This window comes from Macrosteles quadrilineatus, unplaced genomic scaffold (genome assembly GCF_028750875.1).
Source record: "Macrosteles quadrilineatus isolate MER2022 unplaced genomic scaffold, UCM_ALF_1.0 Scaffold_14__1_contigs__length_3811126, whole genome shotgun sequence".
NCBI lineage: Eukaryota > Metazoa > Arthropoda > Insecta > Hemiptera > Cicadellidae > Macrosteles > Macrosteles quadrilineatus.
The window spans coordinates 2,255,354-2,267,898 of record NW_026542607.1 but is presented as its reverse complement, the minus strand read 5'-3'; the positions used below and the strand labels follow the sequence as shown (position 1 = coordinate 2,267,898).

The 12,545-nt window shown below is 33.2% G+C and overlaps 2 protein-coding genes across 8 annotated transcripts in view; both read left to right on the top strand.

Annotated features, from left to right (window-relative positions):
- The window catches only part of LOC129005048 (zinc finger protein 585A-like), a 66,293-nt gene that overhangs the window by 43,736 nt on the left and 10,012 nt on the right, over window positions 1–12,545 (top strand). For 3 of the 7 annotated variants that reach the window (XM_054433825.1, XM_054433823.1, XM_054433822.1), the window contains 2 exons: window positions 5,993–6,087; window positions 11,398–11,487. Coding sequence is in view for 1 of the 7 variants with exons in the window: in XM_054433829.1 (XP_054289804.1) it covers window positions 11,623–12,537 (915 nt within the window). In the remaining 6 variants the exon portion in view is untranslated. Of the gene's footprint in view, window positions 1–1,552; window positions 1,623–5,992; window positions 6,088–11,397; window positions 12,538–12,545 lie in introns of those variants that run through there. The other 4 variants (XM_054433828.1, XM_054433829.1, XM_054433827.1 and 1 more) reach the window with 4 other exon arrangements.
- LOC129005021 (uncharacterized) lies at window positions 2,396–6,027 on the top strand. Its single transcript, XM_054433769.1, has 3 exons — window positions 2,396–2,603; window positions 2,979–3,158; window positions 5,993–6,027. The coding sequence occupies exons 1-3, from the start codon at window positions 2,396–2,398 to the stop codon at window positions 6,025–6,027; spliced, it is 423 nt and encodes a 140-aa protein (XP_054289744.1).

Below are 12,545 nucleotides of genomic sequence, written 5' to 3'. Positions count from 1 at the left end.
ATAAAATAAATCTCAAGTGGTATATTATATATTAAAGTTAAAATTACCGCTAAATTTAATTGACCACTAATTAAGTTTAGATTTGCTCAGTGTAGTATGTGTCTTAGGACTTATTTCTCAGTCAAGCTGTAAACCCTTGTTTAGTTACTTGTATGAAAGTATTTTCATTGCCAATAGAGAGTTAACAGTATTAAAAGTACTTTAATACTTTTTTATTAAATGGCGACCATACAAACTAGGTATTTTAAGCCAAGTATTAAAGTAGATGAGTGCAGGATGAGTGTCGCGATCTTGTAGTCTTGTTAGTGACTAAGGCCAACGTTCCTTAGACACAGCTGTTAATCAATAGCCATATAGCTAATGGCAACTAAGGGACCTACAGTTTTAGTTTATAGAGGAATCCGAACCACATTTTTGCCTTGGTATATACGAATTGGTCTAATTATCATATAGTACTGCGGATAGTTATAGTACTCACTCGTGCGGACGTTAATCCACACCAGGGATTATCGCATCCACAGTGCATGCATGAGAATAAATAAACTGTTGTACCTATCTTGTTTATGGATATATTTTAATCAAATTCGGAAATTTTTGTTAACTTCACTACGCTATAAAAATTTCAATAAAAACACACCTCATTACCGTCCCTGTAGTAGCAGACCTAAGTAGGCTACTCATTAAAAATAATATTATTTAAATAAAAAATAAATCTGACAATTTTAAAGGGGAATTTTTTTGGGGAAATCCGGTCATGTTAAAGGGAAATTCTCTTAGACTAGAGGTTTTGCTGTGGCTGGGTATTATAATTACATAAAGGTTGTAATTTCCTTGACAGCCATTACACTGTCTAACACCCTATGATTTAATTTGAAAAGATAAACTTATTGAAAAGAGTACTTACTTACAAAACCCTACTTATATTTGATGCAGTGTTGCCGATTTCTTGGGAATTCCCCGGAATATTGGGTTGGTTGTTGCATGGATTTTCCAAGGATTTCATTGTACTAACTTAAAAAAATATATAAATTTAAATATATTATTAAAATTTTATGTGATATAAAAAATAATATTGGACAATATTTAAATTTACGATTCAGTATTTGGGTTGCTTGTGAAGGCAGTGGCAAAAAACAGTAAGTTACAAAAATACATTTCTTGCAAATCATCAGTGAATTGGATTGGATGGCAATGACTGGACTGGGATTGGAACTGAACCCACAGATTAAAAACCAAAGCGAAGCACTATTGACTGTTTCAAGAGTATGTTTTTCTATGGTTAGTGTTTAGATCTGATCCCCGCAACTCTCCAGCGAGAGGACAAGTGCAGAAGCACAAAGCAAGACTGTATGGCCATGGTTGATGATCACAGCATGTATTAATGATTTATATTCTCCTAAAATTAAAATCTTGTGTTGTATGACAGCAACATTATTGCTACTAAATAATGGAGAAACAATTTGCTGAATTTTAATTTTACTATGGAAGACTTGAGATATTATATTTTGCTCTCTCGTGTATTGATGTGATTTTATTCTGTTAACCAGATGAAGCATTAGCATGTGTATGAACTAACCAACGTACAGTATTAGCTTTGACGATTGAGTACCCTAAAGTCAATGGTAAGCTTTGGATAATATTATGAGCTCTGAAAATCCGAATGAAATTGTATGAGTAGAGTTTTAGCATAGATTAAACATACTCTCTTATTGATAAGTCATCATCCGTATGGATCAGAAAGACAATTTCAATGTTAGTTACGACCGGTTTTATATGGGGATGTGTTTTTGTTTACAATTTGCTTATCATTGTATACAATTCTGTAAGAAAACATATTTACCAGAAAATTGTGGACGTCAGGTAAGTCGCAGAAAAGTGGAAGAGGTCTTAAATTAAAGGTCTTGACCCCAGGGACTCGGGAAAACAGCAGAATTCCCATAAATTTGCCAGAAAACGAGATATAACGTAAATTGTTCTCCATAAGAATAGCATTAGAAGCCATTTACTGCTGATTTTGTTTACCTCAATACAGCTGATCGTGATGTATCATTAAGCCAGTGGGCAATATTACATTTGGATATCACATTTGCCAGTCAATTCTGCAATGTAATGTACATTATATAAAACCAGGGATAACATTACCTATCATGGTTAACTATAATAATTAAGTCATTTTAGTTACGACTTAGAAAGTTGAAATCCATTAAAAAAAAACCAAATCAATTTGGTTTTTAACATTTCTTTTCGTAACAGTATTGTATGCAGAAAATCCTCAGAATCTAACAGGGATCCAAAATTATTTTGGGGCATAGTTAGTGAAATATCAGGCAGAAATTGCTCTAAGGACCATTTTCCATTTGAAAAAGTTTTACCTGGTTCTACGAATAATGTGAACATGAAGACTAAAATAGCAAACGATTTCAATAAGTTCTTTACATCAGTAGGTTCTAAATTGGCCAACTCAATCAATGCAGCTGGGGCTCCAGTCGTAAACGACGCTGACTTCTCACTCGACACGAATTTCACATTCAACACAGTCACTCACGCTGACATAGAACGTTACGTCCAGGGTCTGCGCGGAGGGTCTGCACCTGGCCATGATGGTATCTCGGCCTTTGTTCTTAAAGAAAACATCCACTCTCTATGTGCTCCTCTTCTGCACATTGTCAATCTTAGCCTGACATCTGGCATATTCCCAAAGGAGCTGAAATTGGCCAAGATCATTCCATTGCACAAATCCAATGATTTCACAGACATGAATAACTATCGTCCGATTTCTTTGTTAAGTGTAATCGCTAAGCTTTTAGAGAAAATTTCTAAAGACCAACTTGTTTTTTACCTCCACCAGTGTAATATTTTAAGTGAAAATCAGTATGGTTTCAGGAGTGACAAAAACATATCTGATGCTTTATTTGATATTAATAAATGCATTAACGAGGCAATTTATGGCAACAAACGAAGTATGTTAATATTTTTAGACTTGAAAAAAGCTTTCGACTCAGTGGACAGAAGTCGATTGTTGCGTAAACTTGAGCTTGTCGGGGTGCGCGGCACCTCGCTCGCTTGGTTCAGCAGCTACCTCTCTGATAGGCTACAAACCGTCGCACTTGGTGAAGTGTCAAGCGATGTTTTGCCAGTGGAGTATGGTGTGGTCCAGGGTTCGACACTTGGTCCTGTTTTATTCCTCATTTATATTAATAATATTTCTAAAATTCAAACAGAAGGAAAATTAACATTATTTGCTGATGATACTCTAATATTTGTAACCGGATCATCCTGGGAGGAGGTTAAAAACAAGGCTGAATCAGACCTCTGTTTGCTAAAAAAATGGCTTGACCAAAATGTATTGTCTCTTAATATATCTAAAACCAAATTCATGCCAATTTCATTACGCAAGATAACCGAATACAAACTTGAAAACCTATCTATTCATGTCTGTGGAAGTCATTCCAATAACTCTTGTTTTTTGTAGCAAAATTGAAAAAGTTGATTCATACAAATATCTTGGTATTGTTTTTGATTCAAAGATGAAATGGTCGGAACATGTTGAATATCTAAAAAATAAATTACGTAAATATATTTATGCATTTAGGCAACTTAGTGATATACTCGAAGAGCAAGAAATTAAAATAGCATACTATGCATATGTTCAATCATTGTTATCTTTTGGAATTATTGCTTTTGGTGGTGCTTACAAAACTATCTTGCAACCTGTTTTTGTTGTACAGAAAACAATACTTAAAGTTGCTTTTAAAAAACACTTTAGATATTCAACTGACGACCTTTTTGTAGAAACGGGAGTTTTGACAGTCAGACAGTTATTTTTAAAATTTATTTTAGTTCACATGTACAAAAACTTTGATAATATTTTTATAAAAATTACTCATCCCCACAATACGCGCTTTTCTCGAAATGTTGGTATAAATGTTCCACAAACCTTAAAATCATTTTCACATACGAATTGCTTTCACTTAACCCAAATCATTTATCGTAACATGTGTAACAGATATCAAAATGTCAACATTCTAAATTCACCCTCTCTCTCTCTATTTAAGAAGCATGTAGTAGCGTGGCTTGTAGGATTGAGTGCAGAGGACACCGAGGCCGTTATCACGTTGGGCGGACCTGACCGTTGACCCTACACAATCACTGATACACCACCTTCACTGACTGACTAATTCACCACACTCCACCTCTCCTCTTCAATCTTCATCTGATTTTTATAAATTTCCTCAGTATTGTACAAAGAGTTTTTTTATCGTCAATTAATTCCAGAACACTAAAAATTCAGTTTCAAGCAAGAAAAAAAAAAATTTTAAATTTAAAATTATACGAATTATTTTTTGTTTTCCTATTCATTTTTTTTACCTCCCATCTAAATTAACCTTTTCGCAACTCGAGTCTACGCACAGGCCCTGCCTATGTAGACTTTTTCCTTTGTTAGAACGTATTTTTTTTGCACTTTTTTGCTTTATTTCTACAGAATATAATTTTTTGTTTTGTTATCTAGTTGTAATATTTGCTGTATTATATTTTAAGTAAAAAAAATACAATGTAATTATATGTATATAATTTATGGGAAATAAAATATTATTTCATTTCAATATTATTTCATTTCATTTCATTTCATTTCATTTCCTTTACATCTAAAAACAATTTAACTAGGATTGCTTTCATAGCAGTGAAAGCCAGTTGAGCGGAACAATCGTGTTTCATGGTTTTTAATAAAACAATAAATGAACAAATATTTATAGATATAATACAAAATACAAATGTTCCAACACTCTGCACTGTTAGGCTTTATTACTACTTCCTTCTCCACTTCCAACGTCGTGAACCTGTTTTCCTCCCTTCCCATAGCATTTTAGTATCGCATATATATTAATGTATGTAACTGCCAAAAACGTTTCCACACTCCGCAATGCCAATCTTTACTACTTTCTTCACCACTTCCTACGTCATGGATCTGTTCCCTTCCCTTCCCATAGCATTTTAGTACTGCAGAAACATTAATGTAACTGCAAAAAACGATTTCCCACACTCCGTACTGCCAGCTCTTACGACTTCCTTCACCACTTACTATGTCATGGACCTGTTTCCCTCCCTTCCCATAGCATTTTAGTATTGCAGATCCATTAATGTAACCGCCACAAACGTTTCCCACACTCCGCACTTCTCGCCTTTACTGCTTCCTTTACCACTTCCCACATCGTGGACCTGTTTTAGCTTGCCATGTATGAGATGGATCCCTGAATGTGATTCACCGACGAATTGTATAAGATAGTTTTATTTAACGTTATTTAGCTACGTAAATAAAATCTGTTAAATACTGTACCTAAGTTATATATGACTGTACCTTTTCGATCAGTGGTTGTTTCCAAATTGCGACTTACATAAAACTTTTGCTGTATTATTTGATCAGTTGTCGGTTTTTTCACTTTGTACTGTGTTTAAGTTGTGGCTTGATTTTAACATATGCCATGATTCTTTGTTTTGTTTACATTTACGTTGTTATTTTGTAACCATCATGGCAACCCATACGGTCAATGTAAAAATTAAAAACGTTGAGTTACTTTAAATTATATAGGCACCATCAAAAATTGAAATTGCTTACATCTAAGCCATCCAAACATTTGACAAAACAACCTTGATAAGTTTGGCTAAAATATGTTCAGCCGTTATTAAGATTAATTGTTATAAACATTAATTGAAGTTGATCCCAAAGAGGTTCGCTTCGCTCCACTCAAAAAACATACAATGGTTCATACGGGAGAGCGGCCTCATAAGTGGAAAATACTACATGTGGAAAATCCTTCTCAAGCAAAAGCAATTACAACAAACACATATAAATTGCACACATAAAACACATAAAAATTTGTAATACGTGTAAAAATGCCTTCAATTGTAAAGACAATTTGTATATACATATATTGGTCATAATAAATTATGTATGTGTGATGGTGTTTGTCTAATGAAAGTTCTGTTTTTTCAGGAATGAAAATAGAAGATCTCAGGCATAAGAAATAAGAACCAATTGCCAAACGAGTCCTTATTTGGATTGTACTTAGGACAACACCTCCCTCCACGGTAATACCTTGAACTTATAGAAATAACAGACTGAAGATTCATATGAACATGAAACATTACCAATAAACCTCCTGATTTTTGACTAGATATTCTGATAATCTGAGTTTCACAACAATAGAAAGTGCAAAGCTAAAAATGCCAAAGAAATCCAAAGAGCTTTTTCATAAGTGTCCAATATGTGGACAATCATTAATACCCCCGCCGCAGCAAACCTGCAGACTAAGCGAATTTCCATTTGACTGATTGGATTTACACTGAAATGTCTACTTAAAAATATAACATTTATTCTTGATTTAAATAGAATTAGTTTAACAAGTACTTAGGTTTGCTGCATCAGGAAGGGTAAAACTGTTTTTTTTTTTTTGTAAAATGTGAATAGTTAGTAAGAAATAAAAACAATTTCCAAATTTGATCAAAATATGTTCACAAACAAGCAAACTAGAACAGTTTACTTATTCTCCATAAGAATAACATGGGAATTTTAAATTTACAATTTTTTGGAATTTTCTCCGTAACCATTAGGCGCATAATAACGCTTCAATATACTAAATTATTTGTTTTTTTAAGCTCTACAAAATGGTTTGGAAAGAAATTGCTAAATTTTATGTTTTTTAGGTCAAAAATGGGAAAAACCTAATTTTACCCCATAAAACCCCCCGTAAACCCCCGTTCCCATGGTCCGATCATGCTGGATCGCGAACTCGTTCGAATAAACGTACGTTTACACGTTTGATCGGATCATTTTTGCTCGAGTTATCGTGCTGACGGACACATATATATATATATATATATATAAATATATATATATATATGAATTTGAACGGATGGTGTTTTTGGCCTCTAGGGACCTCAAAACGAAAAAGAAAATCGGTCCCGTGTCCAGGTCTTACCATGAGTACTACGGTAATAGCTTATTCCCTATATGGGAAATTCGCTAAAAACGAAATATCAAATGAATGTTCATATATTAAAACATACGAACGAACACCCTTATAAATGCTTAAAATGCGGTAAATCATTTAATCAGCTATGCCATGTAAAAAGACATTTGTTGACACACTCTGGGAAGTCTCCTTATAAGTGTGTTACATGTGGAAAATCCTACATATCAAAACAAATGTATAAATCACATATATTAATTCATGGCAATGAGAGTCCTCATAAATGCATTACATGCGGTAAATCCTGTGTATCTAAAAGCCAATTGAAATTGCATACAATGGTTCATACAGGAGAGGGACCTCATATCTGCATTACTTGTGGAAAATCCTTTGTATCTAAAAGCAATTTGAAAGTACATACAATGTTTCATACAGGAGAGCGACCTCATATATGCATTACTTGTGGAAAATCCTTTGTATCTAAAAGGGAATTGAAAGTACATACAATGGATCATACAGGAGAGCGGCCTCATTAATGTATTACATGTGGAAAATCCTTTGTATATAAAAGCAAATTGAAGGTACATACAATGGTTCATACAGGAGAGTGACCTCATATATGCACTACTTGTGGAAAATCCTTTGCATTAAAAAAAAGTTATAAAAGACATCTATTAACTCATGGCGATGGACATCCTTATAAATGTAATACATGTAAAAAAGCCTTCAAATCAAAGGATACTTTGAAAAAACATATTTTGGTTCATACGGGAGATAAACACAACTGTACTACAGTGGGAACTCCTTCTTAAAGCAAAGGCAATTGTAAGAATCATGTATTAATTCATTGCAATTAGCATACTTATAATTGCTTCACATGTGAAAAATCCTTTGTATCTGAAAGAAAATAACATCAATTGGTATATACAGGAGAGTGACCTCATTATTTGTAAAGAATCCTCTTATAAATAATTTATGATAAATTTATATTACTGTAAGTCATGTACCTAAGTGTCCCTATAACTTGTTTAAAAAAAATTTAATTTAAAATAGTAATTGAAAAAAAACGTACAATGAATCATACCAGAGCAACTTTAAACTGTTTGTAATTTACATACTGCCGTGGCTCCATAAATCTCAGTTGATTCTTCGCCTCGTGTACCAGCTTCTTCCATCCGAACTGTCTTCTGCCAAGTTGATGTTTGCACAGATTGTCCTAACATCATTCAATACTTGGTCAGTCCATCTGAATTTCGGCCTTCCCAATGTACGTTTACTTCCAGTTGTAGCTCTCCAAACTTCGTACACTCTTTTTTTCTTTCTCTCTTTTTGGCACATGCCCTATCCAACTTATCCTTCTTCATTTAACCATTGCAACAATATCCGGTTCGATGTATAGTGATCTTATCACTCTATTTTTCCTTATCCGACACATACTCTCTGTTTTAGTTGATTCTGGGGATAAATAAACGTTTTTCAATTTCACATTTCTCCCTCTCAAATATTTTTCTTAGGGCTTTATTTTCAAATACCATGAGTCATTTTTCATTATTCTTGGACGGTACCCATGTTTCACATCCATATAACAGAATAAGTTAAATTATTGTCTAAAGGATGAAATAAAATTATTCTCCGCTAAATCGACCCAAGGAATAAGGTAAAAATGTTTTTAACTTTTTCCGATACAGGGTGTGCCAAAGACTGTAATTTGGTTCCAATCTCGGAAAATTGAAATGTCAAAGAATTTCATAAAAAACCTCATATGTCATGTCGTACATCATTTTAAAGTTATTTAATAGGCAAACATTTTACAGGAAGCAATAATTAATTATCTGTTTCCGTTTCAAAATGGTGGCAGTTTTTGAGAAAAAATTAATATGTTTTTATTACTCTGTGTTTCCAATACAAATGCAGTTAGCCCTTCTCCGGTAAAATTATCGTACTAGTTATAAAAATAACTTTACTGTGTTATGCTACAATTTATATTGAAATAATTAAAATTCCAAAAATTTGATTTTTGAAAATTTGCAAATGCTCATTGTTTTCAAATTTTCCAATAGTAGGTATAGGTATTTATGTATGTATGTTTGCACAAAGATCTCGAAAACGGCTTCGAAAATTTTCTTCAAATGTTGTAAATATATTACTTCTGGCATAAAAACGAGTTTACTGCAGTTTGAACTGCCAACAAAAATCTAATTACGTAGAAAAATGAAACTGAAAGTCACATTTTTTTTAACTAACTTTAAAATGGTGTATCACATGACATATGTTTATATGTTTACGTTTGAAAATTCCGAGATTGGAACTAATGGCCCTCAGTTTTTGGCACACCCTGTATCGGAAAAAATATTTTTACGTTATTCCTTGGAGTTAATTTAGCGAGAAATAGTTTTATTTCCCCCTTGTACGTTAAGAAGTTTTTTTTTTCACAATCAATTTGAGACACCTCATGTGGGACACCCTGTATAGCTGTATTTTTTTCTGTGGGATAATACTTTAGATAAGATTAACTTCTTGCAGGCTCCCAAACACTTATTGACATTTAATAACTTAGTAACTTCGTCTTCTGATTTTTTACTGTTTATAGTCAAAACTTTTAGGTAAAATAAATATGAATAAACATAAATCAGTACACAGAATACTTTGGTACTTTATTTATCCTGCCCTGGCTTAGACCGATTGTCCAATCTTCTGCCATAAGAAAACCCACTTGTCAAATTCTGCACCTTTTTCTTTCTACTACTGGGCTATACTTCTTTAAACAAATCTCAGTGTTATTAGGCAAATTTATGTGAAACATAACAAAGAAGTATTATAATGATGAGCGCAAGGAGATAGCATCTGATGTATTGTATGCAGAACAAATCTGACAAGGAGAATAACTTAGAAATGTCACTATAAGACAATATTGTGAAAAGCTTGAATTATCTTGCAAGGACCTGTCCAAACTTTGATGAGTTAGTTGAACATCTGTAAGGCTTCGTGCAGTACAGAGAACTTAGAGATCATTGGAATCGTCTTATCCAAGAATAAAGATATATGAGCTGTCTTCAAGACAGCTGCATTATTCTATTTGAGGTAAAAAATATCTTGGTTGTGGTTTAAACGAGTGAAATCATACTAATATTATAAATGTGAAAGTTTGTGTGTTTGTTTGAAGTTCAATCACGCAATAACCACTGGACGGATTGGGCTGAAATTTGGCATGATGATAGCTCACATTCCCGATTAACATATAGATGTATTATTATCTCAAAAATCCTTTCGGGCTCCGCCCCAGAGGCTCTGCAGTTCCCCATGTTAACCTTATGAATATTCATATTTAAAGAGAATTAAAGAATTTAGTCAGCTGTTTTAACTAAAATAGTTGTTTCTATGATATACAAAATTAAAAAAGTTATAAGATTTACCAACAGGGTGCAGTACTATTATTTTTTTACATTTATTTAAACAGCTAATTTGAACTAAGCAGCAACAAAAAACTGTGATACGCAATGAGAACTGTCAAAGTAGGATTGTTTACAGTTAGTTATGTTTATGTTTTTAATGTCATGAATATTTTTTAATGTAATGAAATTGAATAAGTAAAGTATTAGCTTGGATTAAACATACTCTCTTATGGATAAGTCATCATCCGTATGGATCAGAAAGACAATTTCAATGTTAGTTACGGCCAGTTTTATGTAGGGATGTGTTTTTTTTTTACAATTTGCTTATTTTTATATATAATTCCGTAAGAAAATCTTTTACTAGAGAATTTGTGGACGTCTGGTAAGTTGCAGAAAAGTGGGAGGGGTCTTAAATTAAAGGTCTTGGCCGCAGGGACTCGGGGGAAAATATCAGAATTCCCATAAAGTTACCAGAAAACAAGATATAGCCAAAATGTTCTCCATAAGAATAGCATTTGAAGCCAATTATGCTGATTTATGTTTACTTCGATACAGCTGATCGTGATGTATCATTAAGCCAGCAGGCGATATTACATTTTGGATTACTCATTTGCCAGTCAATTCTGCAATTTACTGTACACTATGTAAAACATGGGATAACGTTACCTATCACGGTTACCTTTAATAACCAAGACTTTTTAGTTACTTCTTAGAAAGTTGAAATCCATAAAAAACATATCAATTTGGTTTTTAACATTTCTTTTCACAACAGTTTTGTAAACGGAAGATCCTTTGTATATAAAAACAATTTAAAATAATATGGCTTTATAAGTGGAAAATACTACATGTGGAAAATCCTTCTCAAGCAAAAGCAACTACAACAAACACATATAAATTCAAAGCAATGAGCATCCTTATATTTGTAATACATGTAAAAAGGACTTCAATTGTAAAGACAATTTGTATATACATATATTGGTCATAATAAATTATGTATGTGTGATAGTGTTTGTCTAATGAAAGTTGTGTTCTTTCAGGAATGAAAATAGAAGAACTCAGGCATAGGAAATAAGAACCAATTGCAAACGAGTCCTAATTTGGATTGTACGTAGGACAACACCTCCACGGTAGTACCTTGAACTTATAGAAATAACAGACTGAAGATTCTTATGAACATGAAACATTACCAATAAACTTCCTGATTTTTTACTAGAAATTCTGATAATCTGAGTTTCACAACAATAGAAAGTGCAAAGCTAAAAATGCCAAAGCAATCCAAAGAGCTTTTTCATAAGTGTCCAATATGTGGACAATCATTAAAAATGAAATATCAAATGAAGGTTCATATATTAAAACATACGAACGAACACCCTTATAAATGCTTAACATGCGGTAAATCATTTATTAAGCTAAGTCACGTAAAAGGTCATTTGTTGACACACTCTGGGAAGTCTCCTTATAAATGCATTACATGTGGGAAATGCTTTGTATCTAAAGGCAAATTGAAAGTACATACAATGGATCATACAGGAGAGCAGCCTCATAAATGTATTACATGCGGAAAATCCTTTGTATATGAAAGCAATTTGAAAGAACATACAAAGGTTCATACAGGAGAGCGACCTTATATTTGCATTACTTGTGGAAAACCCTTTGTATCTAAAAGCAATTTGAAAGTACATACAAGGGGTCATACAGGAGAGCGACCTCATAAGTGTACTACATGCGGAAAATCCTTTGTATATAAAAGCAGTTTGAAAGTACATACAAGGGTTCATACAGGAGAGAGACCTCATATATGCATTACTTGTGGAAAATCCTTTGTATCTACAAGCCGATTGAAAGAACATTCAATGGTTCATACAGGAGAGCGACCTCATAAATGTATTACATGCGGAAAATCCTTTGTATCTGTAAGCAAATTAAAGGAACATACAATGGTTCATACAGGAGAGCGACCTCATATTTGCATTACTTGTGGAAAATCCTTTGTATTCAGAAGCAATTTGAAAATGCATACAATGGATCATACAGGAGAGCGACCTCATAAGTGCACTACATGCGGGAAATCCTTTGTATCTGAAAGTAAATTGAAAGTACATAATTGGTTCATACAGGAGAGCGACCTCATAAATGCACTACATGCGGGAAATCCTTTGTATCTGAAAGTAAATTGAAAGAACAT

What these genes read in the sequence shown, in the direction of transcription:
- LOC129005021 (XM_054433769.1), top strand. Translation starts at nt 2,396, where the DNA reads ATGAAGACTAAAATAGCAAACGATTTCAATAAGTTCTTTACATCAGTA. An exon ending in GTCTGCACCTGGCCATGATG is followed by an intron (nt 2,604 to 2,978) that starts GTATCTCGGCCT and finishes TAATATTTTTAG; the next exon opens with ACTTGAAAAAAGCTTTCGAC. An exon ending in GGAGTATGGTGTGGTCCAGG is followed by an intron (nt 3,159 to 5,992) that starts GTTCGACACTTG and finishes CTGTTTTTTCAG; the next exon opens with GAATGAAAATAGAAGATCTC.